Below are 24071 nucleotides of genomic sequence, written 5' to 3'. Positions count from 1 at the left end.
TCTTTGTTTACTTCCTGTTTGTGTATGATCTTTACTTAGTATGATTGTTTATTCTTTGTGTACTTCCTGTTTGTTTGTTTGTTGATGTTTCCTCTTTGTTGGTGTTGTTTATTCTTTGTGTACTACCTGTTTGTTTATGATGTTTCCTCTGTGTTGTTGTTGTTTATTCGTTGTGTAATTCCTGTTTACTTATGATGTTTACTTTGTGTTGTTGTTGTTTATTCTTTGTGTAGTCTATCCTCAGAGTCTGTTGTTTGGAGCAGAGTTACCCTAGGTCACATGTGTTGATGTTGTTTCTTCTTTGTGTACTTCCTGTTTATTTATTGATGATGTTTCATTTGCGTCGTTGTTGTTTATTCTTTGTGTACTTCCTGTTTGTTTATGATACATCCTCTGTGTTGTTGTTGTTTATTCTTTGTGTAATCACTCCTCACAGTCTGGTATTTTGGAGCAGAGTTTCCCTGGGTCACATGTGTTGATGTTGTTTATTCTTTGTGTACCTACTGTTTATTTATTGATGATGTTTCCTCTGTGTTGTTGTTGTTTATTCTTTGTGTAATCACTCCTCAGAGTCTGGTATTTTGGAGCAGAGTTACCCTGGGTCACATGTGTTGATGTGTCAGAAGAGCCCACGCTGTCACTGGCTGCACGCGCTGACAGTCAGGGAGATTACTCTGACGTCAGCGCGCTGCGGCAGCTGATTGGCTGTTTTTCCTCCATAATCCTCAGTGATGGGAATTTCAACTCTTCTTAATGATCAGATCATTTGACTCACATCAGCAAAAAGAGCCGGTTTGTTTAGCTTCCAAACGGCTCCTAAAGTAGCATCACTGTCTCAGACATTACTGTATTAGTGTTATTATATCAAACTCTTTCATTTCTAGATTCCATTATTTACATCATGTGTTAGCACAAATACCTGCAGTTTAAATTAAAGTGTTCATTACATCCAGTTACTTAAAGTTTCCTACTTTCTGATTTGTTGCAGGATTGAAAGTTTTAATCTTTAATCATTCATGTAGTCATCGTCAGGATTAGAAAGGCTGTAGTTTGAGCTAAATTTAATTAAGAGTAAATAGAACTACAAACTGAATGAAACAAGTGCGTATATATTTATACCACATTATTCTGCTTTGTTCAAAAACAGTTGGGAGTCACATGGTAACACACGACAGAAGACCATACGTCGTACATGACCTCTAAAGAGATGATATCAGGACACCAGGACTGTGTGATAATAAACTGTAATACAATCATATGATTAACATTAACTGGAGAATATAAAACAGCTCTCTAATGTCTACTGTCATTGGCTCCACCATGAGGAGTCATGAGGTTGTGACGCTGTAATAGGGCTCTGTTGAGCACTTTATCATTTTAAATTAAATTATGAATATTTAATGTCTGCAAAGTCATCCACCCCTCCACATCATGCTGTGATGAATTAAATGATAACCTTTCCTCTGGATGAATCCTCAAAGATTCGCTGTCAGAGGGGAGTTGTTTATCTGAAGGAGTCGGTTCTAAGAGCCGACTCGTTGGTGATTCCCTCCTCTCCAGTAATCTCAGGGCCGAGTCTCTGAGGTTTTGTTCACCATGTTGGAGGAACTGTCTCTCCTGGTCCTCCTGTGACCGACCCTCTACTCCAGGCAGCGGCTCTCCCGAAGCTCCACAGACCGACAAAGTCGCTCCTCAGCCCGGCAGCGGCTCCTCCTGCAGCCGGCTCACTAATGGAAGGACTCGAGCTCTGATTTCAGGAATAACACAGATTAGCTCCAAGCTGTCAGGACTGTCTCCTGTCTCCTGTCTCCTGGCAGCAGCAGGAGGACTGATCCCGCACTAACAGGATCCACTTGTCCCCGCATTGTGGTCTCGCCTCCCCGGATGTGTCTCTGCGGGGGGTCGGGGACACACACACCGAGCTCCGGGCTGCTGTTCCTGGGGGAGACAGGTTCTGTTCTGGAGGACTGGTCCCGTGTTCTGAGTCATGGCGGAGGATCCGGGTCAGTCCGGCTGATGGGGGTTCGGGAGCGCGGCTCGGTCTGATAGTATGTGAGGCCTGTGCTGTGGTTTAGTGTCCTGGGCTGGAAACCTCCTCTGAACCGGATCAGCAGCCTTAATCAGGGCCCGCAGATTACAGGGAGGATTCTGGACTCGGTTTAGTGGGGTAGATGCCGTGCGGAGCCCCGGATCCAGATCAGAGCGCGAGGAAAACTTGGACTGTGTTGAAGATGGACGCGCTGCCCCCCATGTGACAGACTTTAGATCTCAGGCTCATCACAGGGAGGGGGGCACCTCCACCATGAGGGACATCTAGGGCCAACAGTCTGTCTTCTCTAAGGGGGGCCGGTTCAGTGTTCTGGTTCTCCCTATAGATGCTGGGCTGCAGCAGCCTGATGCTGAGCAGGCAGAGACATTTACAGGAAGTGGGTCAGATCCTGGTTGGCATTATGATAAGGAGGGACTCCCCGCAGACCCAGAGTAGCTGTTGTTGGACCATTTAAAGCTGAGACCTGGTTTCTTGTTGCAGAGACCTGGTTCCTACATGTGTGTAGTGGTCTTGTTGTAGATACCTGGTTCCTACATGTGTGTGTAGTGGTCTTGTTGCAGAGACCTGGTTCCTGTGTGGGTAGTGGTCTTGTTGCAGCTCTCATCCCTCAAACATCAGTTTATGTCTCTTTGCCGTGCAGCAGCTTCTAATGTTACAAACATGATGGCTGCTTATAACGGCGGCTCCTCAGCTGTGGCTGCCCATCACCCGCATCACCACCACCACCAGCTGCAGCACCTCCCGCCCCCCCACATGCACCACCACCACCACCAGGGCCAGCACCACCTGCAGCACCCGGGCCCTGCCGCCGCCGTGCACACGGTCCAGCAGCCCGGATCCACAGGGGCGGCTGCGGCGGTGATGATGCTGAACCCCGGACAGCAGCAGCCCTACTTCCCCTCCCCGGCCCCAGGACAGGCCCCAGGGCCAGCAGCGGCTGTGGCTCCTGCACAGGTCCAAGCTGCTGCTGTCAAGGCTCACCACCATCATCATCATCATCATCAACCTCAACAACAACAACATCATCAGCAGCAGCAGCAACAGCACCTCCTCCCGCAGCAGCTCGACATAGAGCCCGACAGACCCATCGGATACGGAGCCTTCGGGGTGGTCTGGTAGGTTCCCCTCTTTCTTCTCCTTCATGTTGTGGTCCTCCCAGGCATGTGACTCTGCAGCGTTTAACTTTATGCACATGTTATGAAGTCAGAGCTGAGGTCAGTCTGCACGCTGGTCCTCCTGAGCGTGTGTCAGAAGTTGAACTTGTGAAAGTGAAAGCTCAGATTCCAGCAGCAGCATGTGAAGCCCCCTGCTGTTCACTGGGAGGTCTGAGGAACAGGTGACAGAATCCAGCATCATGTCAAGACTCCCTGCTGTGATACAACTTCACAAGTTCAAACAGGATCTGCTCCATTCAACGTGTTTCTGATGTGAACATGAGGAACAGTTTGATGAAGCTGTGAGCAGGTTGCATTATGGGTTGTGTAGGATCCAGTGTTTGGACCTGGAGTCAGGATATCTCAGCCTGGCTGCCGTGTCTCTGTCTCCTCTGTCCTCACGTGGACCCTGACGTTGGTAAACACGTCAGGATGTGTTTGAACAGAAGACGACCAAACGTTTCCCTGCTTTGTTCCGAGAGGGTCAGATTTACTGCAGACCCCCTGAGGAGATTTGTTCTCTATATTCTGATCAGTTCTTTCTTTCTGTTCTCCATCCAAGATTACTTCAGATACCTGTAGACCTGCGATGCATTTGCAGAAGTTATTTCCTGTATGCACGAAGAGCCAGGCTCAAACCTTCACCTCATTCAGCACCGCCCACCCTGGCAGGGATGTGGTCTGGGGTCTTGGTTTGTGCTTATTATTATATAGATCCGGTCTTAAACCTCCTGAACTGACCGCAGACTCATCCAGACCAGCCCCAAAATATCAAACTGCTGATTTTAGACAGACAACCATGGACCCCCTCAGGACTGGGTCACATGTTCACTGGATGCGTAAAGTCATCGTCCCGATTCAAAGAGGAGCGAGAGATGAGGTCTGTGTTTAAGTCCGTCTGTAGAGACACTGAGGGACCGGCTATGTGAGGGTTACTCAGACTCCAGTCCACATGAATCATGGCCCTTGAAGGGTTTGTATTTATTGTAATGCTTGTAAACACTGTAGATTAATACTGAAGACATCAAAACTATGAAAGAACATATATGGAATGATTGAATGAACAAAACAGAGTTAAAGAAAGCAGAATCTGTTTTATATTTTAGATTCTGTACAGTGTCCAAACTTGTGACTGGTAGTGTAAGGCAACTGAGAGTAACGCAGTGTTCAGTGTTACTGAAGCGCGGTGCGGTGGTGTAGTGGTTTTCACCGTCGCCTCACAGGAAGTAGGTTCAGGCTTTGAACCATAAACCGTCCAACCTGTCTGCAGGCTCAGGGACGTGGTGCGTTGGGTTCTGGGAGGAGTCAGGAAGCCCAAAGATGTTGGTGGCCATGTTGGAAACGCTGAAACGGGCAGAGAGGAGGAGCTGAGGCTGACACACGCCCACCTGTCAGTCAGCTCAGCACACCTGCTGTCACAACGTGTCACAGTTTACTCTGTGTCACTGAGACAGAGTCTGGGTCTGTCTCCAGGGAGATGTTTCAGTGATGAGAAAAGAGGCGGTGGGTAAAATCACTGAGACATCGTGGAGCGTGTGTGCACTGTTTGCACGCTGCTGTTTCACCAGAACAGGCCGAGCGTGCGCTCTGCAACGTTTCTCCTGTGAGACGTATGTTTGTCTGAAAGCCTGAGCATGTTTCACGTGCTGCGTGCCCTCAGTCCTCCTCTCTCTGATGCTCGTGGTAAAGCTTGGTACACGTCCAAGAAAGGTGCTTTGCTTCTGAGACGTTTGCAGCGTGGAGAACAGAATCTGCAGAAACTTCAGACTCAGACTTCTTTATCAAAGCTCGAAGCAGAGTTTCATCCTCAACAGTTAAACTAAAGACAAGGGAGGAAAAGGAACAAACACATACAGGATCATTTAATGCAATGGTCTCATGTGAGGATGCTCATCTCATGTCGGCTGTGTTTCATGTGGCTGCTCCTCTGGCTGCAGAGCGTGAGCTTCTTAGTCGTGTTTGGAGCTTGGATCTTAGTCCTGGCCATCTGTCGGCTGCTCTGATCCTATTTGAAAAGTTCACTGAAGGTCACAGTGGACGGGGCTGCTGTGAGCAGAGCTCGAAACGTCTTACCTACACCTGCTGTGTTCCTCACGAGGCTCTGATCTCTGCGCTCCTCTGTCGCAGATTCTTCAACTAATCACACAAAATATCAGGAGTCAGAATCTGAGAGAGAGAGAGAGAGAGGGAGAGAGGGAGAGAGAGGGAGAGAGGGGGAGGACAGAGAGAAAGGGAGGAGAGAGAGAGGGAGAGAGAGAGAGAGAGAGTGAGAGAGAGAGAGAGAGAGAGGGAGAGAGGAGAGGAGAGGAGAGAGGAGAGAGGAGAGAGGAGAGAGAGAGAGAGAGAGAGAGAGAGAGGGAGAGTGAGAGGGAGAAGAGAGGGAGAGAGGGATAGACCATCTGAGAGGAAAGAGAAAGAAAAGAGAGAGCAGTCTGAAGAGAGAGAGAGAGAGAGGAGATAGAGGGAGAGCGAGAGAAGGAGAGGAGAGAGAGAGCGCGGAAATATAGAGAGAGAAAGAGATCAGACCTGATAGAGAGAAGAGACGAGAGGAGAAGAGGCAGTGAGATCAGACTGAGAGGGAGAGAGAGAGAGAGAGAGAGTGAGAGAGAGAGAGAGGGAGAGGGAGAGAGGGAGAGACCAGTCTGAGAGAAAGAGAAAGAGAGAGCAGTCTGAGAGACAGAGAGAGAGAGAGAGAGAATGAGAGAGAGAGAGAGAGAGAGAGAGAGAGATCAGACTGAGAGAGAGAGAGCAGAGAGAGATCAGACAGTGAGATCAGACTGAGAGAGGGAGAGAGGGAGAGAGAGAGAGAGAGGGAAAGAGAGAGAGAGCAGACAGAGAGCGAGAGAAAGCAGATAGAGAGAGAGAGAGAGAGAGGGAGAGAACAGACTGAGAAAGAGAGGGAGAGAGAGAGGACATTTGTCTCAGTGGCAGGTGAGGTTTGATGGATTTGGTGGAGTCCAGCCCACCTGTTGCTCCAGTGCTCATCCTTCAGTAAAGAAATGCGACCCCCTGTTCTCATTGGTTCATACTTACATTAGTTTTTTATGAACGTGTTCCGTGGTTTCAGGTTCCTGTCAGTCCAAGAGAATAAAAAAACATTCATCTACAAAGAAATGCATAAACACACATCTGAACCATTAAAGGTGTATCTTTGTTTGGACCTGAGCCACCTGATGAAGCACTTTCATCCAGGTCAAGGTGTGACATGGACTCTGACCCTGACTCCAACATGGAGTCCAGCTCTTGCTGGATCAGTATGAAGACAGAGAGAAGCGATGACTGCATTACAGAGCTCTGAACCGGGTCCACACACAGCTTCTGAGAGGAGCTGCTGCTTCAGACCAAACACTGAACTGGACTCTGTGTCTCCTCCTCTTATCAGGTCGGTGACGGACCCGCGAGACGGGAAGCGAGTAGCCCTCAAAAAGATGCCCAATGTCTTCCAAAACCTGGTTTCCTGTAAGAGGGTTTTCAGGGAGCTGAAGATGCTGTGTTTCTTCAAACATGAAAACGTGAGTACTAAGGTGAACGTGGAGGACGCGGGGAGACTTCAGAGCTCCCTCGTCTGTGAATGAGGATCATAGATCGACAGGTGATGCCTCTAGTGTCCAACTGAGGAAGTGCACTCCTTTACGGAGAGATAGAAACACCACCTGTAGGCCTGGAGGAGGGTTAATGCAGTCTAACAACAATAACAACAACAACAATAATAATAATGTATAAACATGTCTTAAAGCAATACCAGCCTGTTAGCTCACACAGAAAGGTATTACCTGTCATTCACCTGTGACTCTCTCCTCAGGTGCTCTCTGCTTTGGACATCCTGCAGCCTCCACACATCGACTACTTTGAAGAAATGTATCCTTCAACAGTTACTGATCCCTGATCTGTGTTTGATCAATAACTACAGCTCTCAGGTAACTACAGCTCTCAGGTAACTACAGCCCACAGGTAACTACAGCTCACAGGTAACTACAGCTCTCAGGTAACTACAGCTCACAGGTAACTACAGCCCACAGGTAACTACAGCTCACAGGTAACTACAGCTCACAGGTAACTACAGCTCTCAGGTAACTACAGCTCACAGGTAACTACAGCTCTCAGGTAACTACAGCTCTCAGGTAACTACAGCTCACAGGTAACTACAGCTCTCAGGTAACTACAGCTCTCAGGTAACTACAGCTCACAGGTAACTACAGCTCACAGGTAACTACAGCTCTCAGGTAACTACAGCTCTCAGGTAACTACAGCTCACAGGTAACTACAGCTCTCAGGTAACTACAGCTCTCAGGTAACTACAGCCCACAGGTAACTACAGCTCTCAGGTAACTACAGCTCTCAGGTAACTAGGTAACTACAGCTCTCAGGTAACTACAGCCCACAGGTAACTACAGCTCTCAGGTAACTACAGCTCTCAGGTAACTAGGTAACTACAGCTCTCAGGTAACTACAGCCCACAGGTAACTACAGCCCACAGGTAACTACAGCTCTCAGGTAACTACAGCTCTCAGGTAACTACAGCTCTCAGGTAACTACAGCTCTCAGGTAACTACAGCTCACAGGTAACTACAGCTCACAGGTAACTAGGTAACTACAGCTCTCAGGTAACTACAGCTCACAGGTAACTAGGTAACTACAGCTCACAGGTAACTAGGTAACTACAGCTCTCAGGTAACTACAGCTCTCAGGTAACTACAGCTCACAGGTAACTAGGTAACTACAGCTCACAGGTAACTAGGTAACTACAGCTCTCAGGTAACTACAGCTCTCAGGTAACTACAGCTCACAGGTAACTAGGTAACTACAGCTCACAGGTAACTAGGTAACTACAGCTCTCAGGTAACTACAGCTCTCAGGTAACTACAGCTCACAGGTAACTAGGTAACTACAGCTCTCAGGTAACTACAGCTCACAGGTAACTAGGTAACTACAGCTCACAGGTAACTAGGTAACTACAGCTCTCAGGTAACTACAGCTCACAGGTAACTACAGCTCTCAGGTAACTACAGCTCTCAGGTAACTACAGCTCTCAGGTAACTACAGCTCTCAGGTAACTACAGCTCTCAGGTAACTACAGCTCACAGGTAACTACAGCTCTCAGGTAACTACAGCTCTCAGGTAACTACAGCTCTCAGGTAACTACAGCCCACAGGTAACTACAGCTCACAGGTAACTACAGCTCTCAGGTAACTACAGCTCTCAGGTAACTACAGCTCACAGGTAACTACAGCTCTCAGGTAACTACAGCTCACAGGTAACTACAGCTCACAGGTAACTACAGCTCACAGGTAACTACAGCCCACAGGTAACTACAGCTCTCAGGTAACTACAGCTCTCAGGTAACTACAGCTCTCAGGTAACTGTAGACCAGTATCATGCTGGACTTCTTTCAGCCTCTGGTATCTGTTAGCAGCAGGATCAGCTCCCAGAGGAGGAGACTTTCACCCGGCTGAGGTCTCCTCTTCATGTTAAACCCAGGGAGATGGTAAAGTGGGTTATTGTCCATCAGTGATCCAGATAAAGACCCGTACAGGTCTCAGGGACCCCCTCCGTGCTGAGGGGCTCAGCTGAGGTTGATGATCTGGGTTTATTTCTCCTCCTGTTGTTGCAGCCGCCTCTTCCAGGTGGTTTTCCTCTTAGCTGAGGTTTTGTGCTGACACTGGACTATCTGACCGTCAGGGTCCTCTAAAACACCACTCACATTATCAGCAGGCTTCATTATTCACTCAGAGAACCAAGGTGTGTCCCTCAGTTGAGAGAGCTCAGCAGGAACGTCAGGTGAGACCTCACTCATGACGTGAAACTGAGCGCTGGTCTGAGCTTGGACAGGAGAGTCTTTGAGACAAACGTTTAGGCTTTTACAACCTGCAGCTAGGAGCCACGTGTGATGCTGTGCTGCTCTCTCGACGTCAGTAATAAACTTTTTATAACTGTTCACCATGAAGAGAAGACAATGAGAGATTAAGTAAGAAACTCTGTCGTTTTTATCACACGTGCTTCTTATTTAATATCGAGATGTTCCCTGCAGTCTGGATTCTCTGCACGTGAACAGAGAGGAACTCATAATCAATCTTAGGAACAGAGAGACGTGCAGGAAAAACAGTCTGTGTGGAGAGCAACAGCGGGAGGAACACAGTCCAGCGTAATGCCGGCTCCCATGATTGTTAATGTGAGGAGGATTTCTCTCTCTCTATAAACAGATATCTGCATGAAGAGCAGCTAACAATCTGTTCTACATCAAACATTTACACTAAGACACAAACTGCCTGATGCTGTGTCACTAAAGACAATCAGCGTTTAGATTTCCTGACTTCCTGGATTTCAGCAAACTTAAGACCCGTTAATTACAAGAACATCAGTTCCTGTTTCAGGTTCATACCGCTGAAGGAAGCCAGAGGGAAGCCTCTGTGGAACTGTTTACAGTGAAGCTGAGACTCTGGGGAACTGTTTACAGTGAAGCTGAGACTCTGGGGAAGTGTTTACAGTGAAGCTGAGACTCTGATGAAATGTTTACAGTGAAGCTGAGACTCTGGGGAACTGTTTACAGTGAAGCTGAGACTCTGATGAAATGTTTACAGTGAAGCTGAGACTCTGGGGAACTGTTTACAGTGAAGCTGAGACTCTGGGGAACTGTTTACAGTGAAGCTGAGACTCTGGGGAACTGTTTACAGTGAAGCTGAGACTCTGGGGAACTGTTTACAGTGAAGCTGAGACTCTGATGAAATGTTTACAGTGAAGCTGAGACTCTGGGGAACTGTTTACAGTGAAGCTGAGACTCTGGGGAACTGTTTACAGTGAAGCTGAGACTCTGGGGAACTGTTTACAGTGAAGCTGATGCTCTTTGGAACTGTTTACAGTGAAGCTGAGACTCTGTGGAACTGTTTACAGTGAAGCTGAGACTCTGTGGAACTGTTTACAGTGAAGCTGAGACTCTGGGGAACTGTTTACAGTGAAGCTGAGACTCTGGGGAACTGTTTACAGTGAAGCTGAGACTCTGATGAAATGTTTACAGTGAAGCTGAGACTCTGATGAAATGTTTACAGTGAAGCTGAGACTCTGGTGAACTGTTTACAGTGAAACTGAGACTCTGATGAAATGTTTACAGTGAAGCTGAGACTCTGTGGAACTGTTTACAGTGAAGCTGAGACTCTGGGGAACTGTTTACAGTGAAGCTGAGACTCTGGTGAACTGTTTACAGTGAAGCTGAGACTCTGATGAAATGTTTACAGTGAAGCTGAGACTCTGATGAAATGTTTACAGTGAAGCTGAGACTCTGGTGAACTGTTTACAGTGAAACTGAGACTCTGATGAAATGTTTACAGTGAAGCTGAGACTCTGTGGAACTGTTTACAGTGAAGCTAATGCTCTGTGGAACTGTTTACAGTGAAGCTGAGACTCTGGGGAAGTGTTTACAGTGAAGCTGAGACTCTGATGAAATGTTTACAGTGAAGCTGAGACTCTGTGGAACTGTTTACAGTGAAGCTGATGCTCTGTGGAACTGTTTACAGTGAAGCTGAGACTCTGATGAACTGTTTACAGTGAAGCTGAGACTCTGATGAAATGTTTACAGTGAAGCTGAGGCTCTGTGGAACTGTTTACAGTGAAGCTGAGACTCTGATGAAATGTTTACAGTGAAGCTGAGACTCCTCTGGGGGATGCAATGAACCAATGGAGACAGAGTTTATTTAGCAGACAGGTCTGGAGGGCTGGATTTGTCAGTTGTCAGACTGTAAACGATGCAGCTCATGAAAAGGACGTCTGGTCTTGTGGATGTTAGCCAAATAAAACATAAAAACAGGAGTTTGTGAGTTGAAGTTATTTGATGCTGTGCACATGTTCTCTCCTGTTTGTCGTTTATATTTGTGCCTTAACCTCCCGTGGGTCAGATATGTGGTGACTGAACTGATGCAGAGTGACCTCCATAAGATCATCGTATCACCGCAGCCTCTGAGCTCAGACCACGCCAAAGTGTTCCTCTACCAGATCCTACGAGGTACGAACTCTCCTCACGTTACAAACATGTCATCTGAAGTGTTCCAGATGTTTAACTTGACTCCTCCCCCTGAGTCCTGCCCTCTGTGAACGGAGGAGTCGCCCCCTGCTGGTGGTCAGAGAGGCGACAGGTTCATTAATCTGCTGTTTATTGTGTCCTCATCAGGTCTGAAGTACCTTCACTCTGCCGGCATCCTGCATCGAGACATCAAACCTGGAAACTTGCTGGTCAACAGCAACTGTGTGCTAAAGGTGAGAGCAATGAGCAACGAGCAACGGGCAACTTTATCACTGAAGCTGATCTGAGGTCTGTTTAAAGAGTCCTGCAGGGAATCATCCTGCTGAAGGTGTAAAACCTTTTCACTTTGAACATCTCAGATACTCGAGGACAAACTAAAGGCTGATTTATACTTCTGCATCTCCCGTACGCAGCAGGGGCTGACGCGGACATGAGCACCACATACTTGTGGGTCAGTGTGTCTGTGTCGCGCAGCAATTCTCTGCCGAAACACTAGAGGGCAGTGCGGTCTCTCTGATAGCCAGTCGCCTGTTTCCAGTCCTGCTACCATCTCTGTTTACTTTTCCACAGAGATTCAGAGCGTGTTCTGTTAATCTACAGCTGATACATGTTGCATGTTGCTGAGGAGGAGGTGAAATACTCGGCCGATTTGCGGCTGATGTCCGGGATCCCAGAGGTGTTGTAAATGCGGGGAAGACAAAGCCGCCGAGCGGACCAATCACAGGGCTTGCGGTCCGTGTCGGCTCTACGGGGAGTTACATTTTGGAAGAGGTGCACGTCAGCTACGTGCGTAGGCCTTGGCGTAGGTAAGGAAGCTACGCGGACCCCCGGCGTAGGGTACGCTGTTGATTCAACGCAGAAGTATGAATCAGCCTTTAGTCTCTGTGTTGGCTCTGAACCTCTCCTTGTTGGTTCTGAACCTCTCTGTGTTGGTTCTGAACCTCTCTGTGTTGCTTCTGAACCTCTCTGTGTTGGTTCTGAACCTCTCCATGTTGGTTCTGAACCTCTACATGTTGGTTCTGAACCTCTCTGTGTTGGTTCTGAACCTCTCCATGTTGGTTCTGAACCTCTCTGTGTTGGTTCTGAACCTCTCTGTGTTGGTTCTGAACCTCTCCATGTTGGTTCTGAACCTCTCTGTGTTGGTTCTGAACCTCTCCATGTTGGTTCTGAACCTCTCTGTGTTGGTTATGAACCTCTCTGTGTTGGTTCTGAACCTCTCTGTGTTGGTTCTGAACCTCTCCATGTTGGTTCTGAACCTCTCTGTGTTGGTTCTGAACCTCTCCATGTTGGTTCTGAACCTCTCTGTGTTGGTTCTGAACCTCTCCATGTTGGTTCTGAACCTCTCTGTGTTGGTTATGAACCTCTCTGTGTTGGTTCTGAACCTCTCCATGTTGGTTCTGAACCTCTCTGTGTTGGTTCTGAACCTCTCCATGTTGGTTCTGAACCTCTCTGTGTTGGTTCTGAACCTCTACATGTTGATTCTGAACCTCTCTGTGTTGGTTCTGAACCTCTCTGTGTTGGTTCTGAACCTCTCTGTGTTGGTTCTGAACCTCTACATGTTGGTTCTGAACCTCTCTGTGTTGGTTCTGAACCTCTCCATGTTGGCTCTGAACCTCTCCATGTTGGTTCTTAACCTCTCTGTGTTGGTTATGAACCTCTCTGTGTTGGTTATGAACCTCTCTGTGTTGGTTATGAACCTCTTCATGTTGGTTCTGAACCTCTCTGTGTTGGTTCTGAACCTCTCCATGTTGGTTCTGAACCTCTCTGTGTTGGTTCTGAACCTCTCCATGTTGGTTCTGAACCTCTCTGTGTTGGTTATGAACCTCTCTGTGTTGGTTATGAACCTCTCTGTGTTGGTTCTGAACCTCTCCATGTTGGTTCTGAACCTCTCTGTGTTGGTTCTGAACCTCTCCATGTTGGTTATGAACCTCTCTGTGTTGGTTATGAACCTCTCTGTGTTGGTTCTGAACCTCTCTGTGTTGGTTCTGAACCTCTACATGTTGATTCTGAACCTCTCTGTGTTGGTTCTGAACCTCTCTGTGTTGGTTCTGAACCTCTCCATGTTGGCTCTGAACCTCTCCATGTTGGTTCTTAACCTCTCTGTGTTGGTTATGAACCTCTCTGTGTTGGTTCTGAACCTCTCTGTGTTGGTTCTGAACCTCTCTGTGTTGGTTCTGAACCTCTACATGTTGATTCTGAACCTCTCTGTGTTGGTTCTGAACCTCTCTGTGTTGGTTCTGAACCTCTCTGTGTTGGTTCTGAACCTCTCCATGTTGGCTCTGAACCTCTCCATGTTGGTTCTGAACCTCTCTGTGTTGGTTCTGAACCTCTCTGTGTTGGTTCTGAACCTCTCTGTGTTGGTTCTGAACCTCTCTGTGTTGGTTCTGAACCTCTACATGTTGATTCTGAACCTCTCTGTGTTGGTTCTGAACCTCTCTGTGTTGGTTCTGAACCTCTCTGTGTTGGTTCTGAACCTCTCTGTGTTGGTTATGAACCTCTCTGTGTTGGTTCTGATCCTCTACATGTTGATTCTGAACCTCTCTGTGTTGGTTCTGAACCTCTCCATGTTGGCTCTGAACCTCTCTGTGTTGGTTATGAACCTCTCTGTGTTGGTTCTGAACCTCTACATGTTGATTCTGAACCTCTCTGTGTTGGTTCTGAACCTCTACATGTTGATTCTGAACCTCTCTGTGTTGGTTCTGAACCTCTCCATGTTGGCTCTGAACCTCTCCATGTTGGTTCTGAACCTCTCTGTGTTGGTTATGAACCTCTACATGTTGATTCTGAACCTCTCTGTGTTGGTTCTGAACCTCTCCATGTTGGCTCTGAACCTCTCCATGTTGGTTCTGAACCTCTCTGTGTTGGTTCTGAACCTCTACATGTTGATTCTGAACCTCTCTGTGTTGGTTCTGAACCTCTACATGTTGATTCTGAACCTCTATGTGTTGGTTCTGAACCTCTTCATGTTGGCTCTGAATCTGTCCGTGTTGGCTCTGAACTTTTCCTTGTTGGCTCTGAACCTGTCCGTGTTGGCTCTGAACTTTTCCTTGTTGGCTCTGAACCTGTCCGTGTTGGTTCTGAACTTTTCCTTGTTGGCTCTGAACCTCTCTGTGTTGGTTCTGAACCTCTTCATGTTGGCTCTGAACTTTTCCTTGTTGGCTCTGAACCTGTCCGTGTTGGTTCTGAACCTCTCGGCTGAAGGTCTGGAGAGTTTGAGGAGACTTAAAGAAATGACGTCTCAGAGAGTAAAAATACAGACGCACGCAGAGCGGGTGTCAAAATAAGGAATGCTCTTTAATAAACATGCGTGGACTTCCCCGTTATAGTCTGTGTGGGAACCTTCATGATGTAACACCTGCTGTTCCCGATGAGTAACACACACACACATACACACAAACATATACACACTCATACACACACACACACTCACATATACACACACATACACACACACACACACACACACACGAAGCGGAGCGGCTGCTTCCATGTGAGGGGGAGAGACGTTCAGAATAAAGCTGTGAGGAGAAAGAAGCTGCTCTTCTAACACCGCTCCATCTTCCAGATCTGTGACTTCGGCCTGGCTCGGGTGGAGGAGTCAGACGAGTCACGCCACATGACTCAGGAAGTGGTGACGCAGTACTACCGCGCTCCGGAGATCCTCATGGGCAGCCGACACTACTCCAACTCCATCGATATCTGGTCCGTGGGCTGCATCTTTGCCGAGCTGCTGGGCCGACGCATCCTCTTCCAGGCCCAGAGCCCCATCCAGCAGGTAACCTTTGACCCTCCAGGGTCTGAGGGTCTGAGGGTCTGAGCGTTATTTCTCTACATCGACCACAACGTCACAGAGACGTGTGTTTGACGTGACGGAGGAACCACTTCAAATACTTTCACACAGCTGACAGTGAAGCTTCATGTGATGATTAGAGATCACCTTATTAACCGTGTGTGTGTGTGTGTGTGTGTGTGTGTGTGTGTGTGTGTGTGTGTGTGTGTGATTGTGTGTGTGTGTGTGTGTGTGTGTGTGTGTGTGTGTGTGTGTGTGTGTGTGTGTAGCTGGATTTAATCACGGACCTGTTGGGGACTCCGTCGATGGAGGCGATGAGGACGGCGTGTGAAGGAGCTCGAGCTCACATCCTCAGAGGGCCTCACAAACAGGTGAGCAGGTTTCCTCTCAGGTGTTCCCTCAGATATGAGTTCTGAGCGTGCTGATTTGCTGGGTGTGCTGATTGGCTGGGCGTGCTGAGTGGGTGTGCTGATTGGCTGGGCGTGCTGAGTGGGCGTTGACGCTGCTTCCTGTCTCTCCTCCTGCAGCCTTCCCTCCCGGTTCTCTACACTCTGTCTAGCCAGGCGACTCATGAAGCGGTCCACCTCCTCTGCAGGATGCTGGTGTTTGATCCTGTGAGTCACGCTGCTAAACTTAGCTCTGCATGATGTTTTTTTAATGAATGAGACTCACTCACTCAGTCAGTCAGGCTCACAGGTGTGATTACCACATGTACCCAACAACACACTGACCCTGCTGAGGGGAAGAGAACACACTCCTTAGAGTCTCATCCAGGAGGAGGAGGAAGAGTTATCAGACTGGAGTGAGAGCCAGACAATCACTGTGTTAGTCTGCTCGTCTTCGGGCATGTTGGCTCCTTCACCTTCATCCATGAGGCTCCACATTCTCCCAGTCGCTCTCAGACATCACACAGAGCAGAGAAGAGAGTTCTGTTTTTCTAACGTGTGTGTGTGTGTGTGTGTGTGTGTGTTTGCAGTCTAAGAGGATTTCAGCGAAGGATGCTCTGGCTCACCCGTACCTGGACGAGGGTCGTCTGCGTTACCACACCTGCATGTGTAAATGCTGCTACACCACGTCGTCCGGCCGCGTCTACACCAGTGACTTCGAGCCCGTCACCAACCCCAAGTTTGACGACGGCTTTGAGAAGAACCTGAGCTCCGTGAGACAGGTCAAAGGTCAGGCTGCACACCTTCATCTCAGGGTTCACTCCATCATATCTTCAGATTTCAGGACGGATTTCACCTGAACAGACTAATAATAAAATAAGATATCTCTCTCTCTCTCTCTCTCTCTCTCTCTCTCTCAAATTTCAAATTCAAATTTGCTTTATTGGCATGAACACTCACCATATATACATTAATCACACACCATATTCATTACATATTATATTCATCACATACATATCAACCATATATTACATATTTTATATGCATTAATGAACGATGGTGTCACCTATACAGCATATCTCAATGTCCTCACCCGATTCGGCGCGCTCACAAAACCTCCACCCAAAATCAAACCCCATGGGATGGTGCGTCCCTCAGGCTGTGACAGGCAGACACATATTTAGCAGCCAGAGGAGCTGCTGACCCTTCCCCCAGGAGAACTGACAGTTTCTCTTCTGGGGTTAATGTTGGGAAGTTTGGTACCATGTTAGTAATGTCCCTGTAGTGGGAATCTCTTAGAGAAGAGAACTTGCTGCAGTGGAGGAGGAAGTGCATCTCTGTCTCTATGTCCCCTGTAGAGCAGTGAGCACATAGACGCTCCTCTCTGGGCAGCCATGTCTGCCTGTATCTCCCTGTCTCTATAGCCAGCTGGTGGTCACTCAGCCTGTATTTGGTCAGGATACATCTTTGTTTTGTATCTCTGACACTGTACAGATATTCAGATAATTTAGAATCACGGTTTAGGGTCAAATAACAATTCATTCTACTTTGGGTCTTTGTTTGGTTTCTCCAGTGATCTAAATACAGATCTTTGGAGTGCTTCATGATGAGTTTCATTTGGTTGTGTTTTGGATCAGTGCTGACTGGAGTCTGGCTGATTAGCTTCCTCACCAGCTGACTAAGGGGACAGTTTTCAGGGTTCAGCTCTTGGGTTTTTAGTGCTTTATATTGAAGTGAGTCTTTTGGGCTTAAATTTAGATGGGTCCAAAATTTGATTGCCCATTTCTGAATGTTTAATAGTAATGGGAAACGTCCCAGTTCTGCTCGGCAGGCGTTATTTGGAGTTTTTCTTTGAACATTTAGAATTCTTCTACAGAATTCAGTATGGAGAGCTTCTATTGGGTGTTTGTCCCATGAGCCATGCTCCAGTCTACTGAGGGGGCCCCAGATCTCACTTCCATACAGAGCTATAGGTACAATCACACTATCAAATATTTTGGTCCAGATTCTAATTGGAATGTTAATCTTGAATAATTTGGTTTTTAATGCATAGATTGCCCTTCGTGCTTTTTCTTTAAGTGCATTTATTGCCATGTTAAAATGTCCTGATGCAGATATGTTCAGACCAAGGTAAGTATAATTCTTTGTGTGTTTAATTTGAGTGTTATTCAAAGTAAAAATAGATTTATTTTCAAGACATCTGGGCTTTTTTTGAAAGATCATTATTTGTGTCTTCTTAAAATTGACCTCCAATGCCCAGTTCTGGCAGTATTGTTCCAGGATGGTCAGGTTCTGTTGGAGACCATCTCTGGTTGGAGACAACAGAATAAGGTCATCTGCATAAAGCAGGTATCTAACTTCAGTGTCTAAGAGTGTGAGGCCTGGAGCTGCTGAACCATCCAGCTGCTCTGCAAGTTCATTTATATACAGATTGAATAATGTGGGACTTAAACACTCTCTCTCTCTCTCTCTCTCTCTCTCTCTCTCTCTCTCTCTCTCTCTCTCTCTCTCTCTCTCTCTCTCTCTCTCTCTCTCTCTCTCTCTCTCTCTCTCTCTGCAGAGATCATCCATCAGTTCATCCTGGAGCAGCAGAAGGGGAGTCGAGTGCCGCTCTGCATCAACCCTCAGTCGGCTGCTTTTAAAAGCTTCATCAGGTAACAGCCTCTTCACTTCTTCTCTCCACACACCTCCACCTTCATCTACACCTGCAGCCTGTTGCACTAGCTGTGTATAAGTTGTGTCCTGAGTTAGAGTGTAAAGTCCTCACTAAACCAGACGTTAAAACTAGTTAGTTTGTAACTTCAGTTGTGTCATAGTTTCACCACAGAGATGTAAGGTTCATCTGAACTAGTAGACCGTAACGTCCAAACAAACCAAAACATTGTCTCAGATATGACGTTTACACTTCCAGCAGCCAATCAGAGGAAAGCACCAGTTTTGATGCAGGGGTTGTTACATCGTTATCTTTCGTGCCTAATCGTCTCTGAACTGACCGACAGGTGAAACAATCCTACGTTACTGTCGCAGAACAACAACAGAAGTTATGTAAATCTTCATAAAGTGTCATAAGGTTATAAATATAGCCTAAATCCTTAATCTACAGTATGTATAATAACAGTTACATCCAGAGGTAGAATTATCAACTACAAAATATGTTAATATTCTAGAGAGCAAATCTTGATCATCATATTTTTACAAAGGAAGTAATCTGTTGCGGATAACAGGTCGCAAGTATTATAGCTGGGAGAACCCTCTGTACTTCAAAACAACACTCCATGGCAACAGGTACTCTACAGAGGACTTCACACCTAGCTCAGTGTAAGAATCAAGTTGTACCTTAGGCTGACGTTGGAACTATCTCAGCTGGTGCAACGCCCAAAACGTTAGTAGAGTGTAAACTCATCCTAAATGAGAAATGACGTTAAAACTAGGCTACGTTTGAACTTACACACAGCTGGTGAGACAGGCTGCTGGTGATGTGACTGACTCAGTCCACCCTGGTGTCTCTGCCCACAGCTCCACTGTGGCTCAGCCCTCTGAGATGCCTCCGTCTCCGCTGGTGTGGGAATAACTGCTGCTGACCCGGGAACAACGTCTGCGTAGCATTTCACTGGAGAGCAGGACTCACCTGCAGGACCCACCTGCAGGACTCACCTGCAGGACCCACCTGCAGGACTCACCTGCAGGACCCACCTGCAGGACTCACCTGCAGGACCCACCTGCAGGACCCACCTGCAGGACCCACCTGCAGGACTCACCTGCAGGTCTGCTGAAACTCATGAAGAGAATCCACTGATCGTTTATATGAGTGTGTGTGTGTGTGTGTGTGTGTGTGTGTGTGTGTGTGTGTGTGTGTGTGTGTGTGTGTGTGTGTGTGTGTGTGTGTGTGTGTGTGTGTGTGTGAGATCTAAACTCTCGACCAAACCCTGAATGTGTGTGTGGACCGTGTGTGGACCGTGTGTCCCACTGCAGAGTCTCTGAGTCTCTCGCTGAATGAAGTTTATAATATTTATATTATTACAGATTAAAGAGTCTATTGAACCCGAGCTGACGGAACCCTCAGAGATGATCCAGAGACCGAGTCTGGATCATCTCTGATCAGGACCTGGCTCCTTAAGTCCACGCCCTCCCTCACCTGCGCAGGTGAACCAAATCCAAACTCTGATTCAGACAATCGATTGTAAACGTGTTCGGAGGCTGAAGGAAGCGGAGCGATCCCTTCATGGATCAGAGTCACCGTCGGCCATCTTTAAAGATCAGGAGCCTCAAGTGTAAACTTGTTAACGCTCAGACTGAGTCTGTGGACCATCAGTCTCTGAGTGAACATCATGCTGTGATGGAGACCCCCATCAGTGTTCTCTGAGGAGGACTGTGTTCTGCTCTGGTTGCCCCCTGCTGGACGGCAGAGGGGCTGCAGGTTAAAGTGCTATGATGATTGGACAGTTCAGAAGCTCAGGGCGGAGCTACTCCGCTCTCTATGAGACCTCAGATGTCCTGTAGACCTCATACGTCCTGTAGACCTCAGACATCCTGTAGACCACAGACGTCCTGTAGACCTCAGACATCTAAAGAAACATCCTGAGAGGTTCTGAAAGAGAGCAGAGCTGAGACCGATCAGAGTCTTGATCATAGTCTTGATCAGAGTACTAATCAGAATATTGATCAGAGTATTGATCAGAGTGTCGATCAGAGTACCGATGAAAGTATTGATCAGTCTTGATCAGAGTCTTGATTAGAGTGCTGACGAGAGTCTTGATCAGAGTCTTGATCAGAGTCTTGATCAGAGTATTGATGAGAGTCTTGATGAGAGTCTTGATCACAGTCTTGATCACAGTCTTGATCAGAGTCTTGATCAGAGTCTTGATCAGAGTCTTGATCAGAGTCTTGATCAGAGTATTGATCAGAGTTTTGATTGAGGGATACGTTATGATGAATGTGTGGTTTATTCCCGAGGCTCCTCTCCGTCACTGTGTCGTCTGACCCCGCTCACACGCTCGTCTCCGCGCTACATGAAGGAGAGCTGAAGGCTTCAGACTGAAGGGAAGAGGAGCTCCTCTGTCTCTCCATGTGGGTGGCCATGACACTACCTGTGCTGACACTGAGTTTTATTTTGAAGGGCTGTGCTGCTCTTCATGTGTGCCTCCTGACTGTAACTCTCTGAGCACGTTTACCCCCAAAGACAGACTCACTGAGCTTCACCCATCCTCCTGACGCGGCTCATGATTACAGAGACACGGTGAGGTCTGCAGGAGGATGCAGAGACGGTCTGGGTCTGACAGCCGCAGTGAGAAGTCTAACGAGAGAGAGTAACTGTGAGGAAATATTTTCATCTCTGAAGTATTTATACTTTTGAAAAACCGGAGGCTGCAGAGAGACCAGCAGGTTCATGGAAAGCCTCAGTTTTTATGGAGCGTGCTCTGCGCATGACGGTTGATCTGATGGCGTGGTCTCTCGTCCGTCTCCTCTGGTTCTGCTTCCTGTTTGAGTTCAAGACGGTCCTCTCAGACCCAGACTGTCGAGATCCTCAGACTCTCAGCTCGTTGTAGTTCGAAAGATGAAGTCAAACTGTTGTCCCGAGTCACAGAGGTGGTCTAACCAGCAGACCGGTCTAACCAGCAGACCGGTCCTCTGCAGCGGTCCGTTCTGTCGTCCGTGCGTCTCTCAGCTCACAGGATGAAGCCCGTAGCATACGCTGTGATGCTGACGCAGCTCTAACGCGTCCCGCTGCTCGTGAACACGGGGTGCAGAAAGCTTTGAAGTAAATGATTTAATATATTTTTAGATCTGTTCCTGTCGTACGGCATGCTCGCTCTCAGCCTGTAAATATGTGACATACACCCTGAACACAGACACTGTATAGAAATTGTATTAGCCTGCACATTTGGAAGGCTGTGAAGTTGATTTTATTTTTAAAACTTGCAAACAAATGTATATATTTTCTTGATTTGTACCCCGGGCTGGGCTCTGTGGGGGGGGCGGCCTGAGCCATGAGCGGACGCTGGGGGTGGGATCACAGGAGCACTGTGTGAATATGTACATAAAGGACTCGCCGTGTTGGTCTCTACCTCTGGAGCTCTAATCTTGGCTTTGTTTACCCCCACGCCGTTTCACTTCCTGTGGGGATTCATCTCAAACACTTGAATGTCTATTCAAGCTTTTATACTGAAAGGTTAAAACAGACTTCCCCTCTCTGTCCTACGGAGTCTCAGGAGGGACAAAAACAAACAAACAGAATAAACAAATAAACATCAGTGGAGAGAGTAAACAAACAAACACCAGAGGAGTGAGAAAACAAACAAACATCATAGGAGGAGAGAGTAAACAAACAAACATCAGAATAAACAAACAAACATCAGAGTAAACAAACAAACATCAGAAGAGGAGAGAGTAAACAAAAACATCAGAGGAGAAAGTAAGCAAACAAACATCAGAGTAAACAAACAAACATCAGAATAAACAAACAAACATCAGAGTAAACAAACAAACATCAGAAGAGGAGAGAGAAAACAAAAACATCAGAGGAGAAAGTAAGCAAACACACATAAGAGTAAACAAACAAACATCAGAGGAGTGAGAAAACAAACAAACATCAGATGAGAGAAAAAACAAATAAACATCAGAATAAACAAACAAGCAATCATCAGAGTAAACAAACGTCAAACACTAGAATAAACAAACATACATCAGAGGAGGAGAGAGTATCAAACAAACATCAGAGTAAACAAACAAACAAACAAACACCAGAGTAAACAAACAAACATCAGAAGAGGAGAGAGTAAACAAAAAAACATCAGAATAGAAAGTAAGCAAACAAACATCAGAGGAGGAGAGTAAACAAACAAAGATAGATCTCAGATATTCTTAGCAGTCTCAGTCAGTCTTCATCTTGGTTCCCTGCGCCCCTCTGGGACTCCGTACCCCCCTCTCTCTTCCTCTCTCTCCCTCTCTCCCTCTCTCTCTCTCTCTCTCTCTCTCTCTCTCTCTCTGTCTCTCTGTCTATCCCTCTCTCTCTCTCCAGGTGTGAAGCGTCCACCTGACGTTGAATGATGTTTGTCCTCAGTCCTTCAGATAGCCTGACTGTTAGTCCATCTTCACTCTTTGATAGATCAGACCTGACGTGGAGGGAGAGTCAGCCAGAGAGCGGCTGTGTTCAAAGATCAGCGTCCATTCAAAGCTTCTTCATCTTCTTCTTCTTCTCCCAGAGATAAGAGCTGTCTGACTCCGCCCCCTCTTCCTGCTCTCTGTGACTCTAAGGCTGTTTTCAAAACCTCCTACTATACTAGCAGTACGTACTGATTTGGCCAAAATTCAGTATGTAATAAGCAGTAAGTGAACGAGGGGAAAATCTGCAGTATGCCAAAACTCCCCGGATGTCTACTGATTCGGGAAAACATGTCAGTGTGCATCGGACCAGTCTGCCTCACGTACTGTTTCCCACAATGCACAGCGCTCGTTACGCTTTTTCTTTTTCCTTCTTTTTTGGCGGGGGGGAACCGTTTTTGGGTGCTGTGAAAGTTATTGAATTCCATATTAACCACTTCTTAACTTCTTAAATCCTAAGTGACGCTAAAGAAGCAGTTTCTCTATCAGCTTGGTCGTTGTTTACTTCCGGAAATCCAGTGACATCTGACCCAGCATGCTGCATGACAGATTGAACAGAACAGTCAGACTACAGACTGAACTCAAACGCAGTATGTAGTAGTACCTACTGCATACTACATTAGTAGGTATTATGTAGCAGGCTGTTTCGAAAACAGCCTAAATGTCTCATTAGAACTCATCAGTGTTTACTGGGGAGTTGCCCCCTGCTGGACGTCAGAGGGACTGCAGGGGTGAAACAGAGACAGCTCTTTCTCTTCCACGTCCTCTTCCTCGTCTTCTCTCTCTTCCTCTTCCTCTTCTCTGACCTGTAACGATCAGCTGATGATCAGTTATTGACCACATGATCTCTGACCCACCACCATCAGCTGATGATCAGTTATTGATCATTGATTTCTGACCAGTCAGCAGCCTCTCTGTAGCAGAGGAGGCGTGCTGCGTGTGAACCTGATGGAGTCTTCTCAGGAACGAACACAGCCCGCTCCGGTCCTGGCCCCAGTCCACGCTCCGGTCCTCGCTCCGGTCCTGGCCCAAGGCCTTGCCCCAGTCCTGGCTCCGGTCCTGGCCTCGCTCTCCCTCCTCGCCGCGTGGACTCTTTGTGTAGATACTCCAGTTTCTATGTTTCTTTGTGTTGGAATGAAGTACTTGAATCAACTCTTTTTATTAATGGTAGAGTTATAACTGACTTTGTGTGAGACTAACCCTCGCAGCAACTACTGAACTCTTTGATTCTATCATTGCTGTCCTAAACCTGTTTGTATATTTGATGTTTTAATCAGATGTAATTTGAATAAAACTTATATACACACGCTCTCAGTACACTGATGTATCTGTTGATCCTCGGACGAGAGAAAGCTCACGGGACGAAAACAAACATTAAATGTGAGATTTAAAAAAGGCCACGCTTTATCGTCCATACTTCATGAATCATCAATCAATCAATCAATCAATCTTTATTTGTATAGCGCCAAATCACAACAAACGTTATCTCAAGACGCTTTTACAAACATAGGAGGTCTAGACCACTCTATGTCAAATTATGAACAGAGACCCAACACCAAGACAGGGTAAGACTCAGTCT

At 47.0% G+C, this 24071-nt stretch overlaps 1 protein-coding gene across 1 annotated transcript; it reads left to right on the top strand.

Moving 5' to 3' along the window:
- Positions 1–1498: 1498 nt before the first annotated feature.
- Positions 1499–23799, top strand: nlk2 (nemo-like kinase, type 2). The gene is made up of 11 exons (XM_034701826.1): positions 1499–3165; positions 6587–6716; positions 7007–7062; positions 11091–11197; positions 11363–11448; positions 14781–14990; positions 15275–15376; positions 15533–15619; positions 15982–16180; positions 17952–18045; positions 18908–23799. The coding sequence occupies exons 1-11, from the start codon at positions 2672–2674 to the stop codon at positions 18960–18962; spliced, it is 1620 nt and encodes a 539-aa protein (XP_034557717.1). The 5' UTR covers positions 1499–2671; the 3' UTR covers positions 18963–23799.
- Positions 23800–24071: the final 272 nt, after the last annotated feature.

This window comes from Notolabrus celidotus, chromosome 14, assembly GCF_009762535.1.
Source record: "Notolabrus celidotus isolate fNotCel1 chromosome 14, fNotCel1.pri, whole genome shotgun sequence".
Classification (NCBI taxonomy): Eukaryota; Metazoa; Chordata; class Actinopteri; order Labriformes; family Labridae; genus Notolabrus; species Notolabrus celidotus.
The sequence above is the reverse complement of the archived record's forward strand: the minus strand, read 5'-3'. Positions and strand labels throughout refer to the sequence as shown.

Bases quoted from the DNA above. Each gene is read 5' to 3' on its own strand.
- nlk2 (XM_034701826.1), top strand. From the start codon at position 2,672: ATGTCTCTTTGCCGTGCAGCAGCTTCTAATGTTACAAACATGATGGCT. The intron at 3,166-6,586 runs GTAGGTTCCCCT...TCCTCTTATCAG, and splicing joins GGAGCCTTCGGGGTGGTCTG to GTCGGTGACGGACCCGCGAG. The intron at 16,181-17,951 runs GTCAGGCTGCAC...CTCTCTCTGCAG, and splicing joins CTCCGTGAGACAGGTCAAAG to AGATCATCCATCAGTTCATC.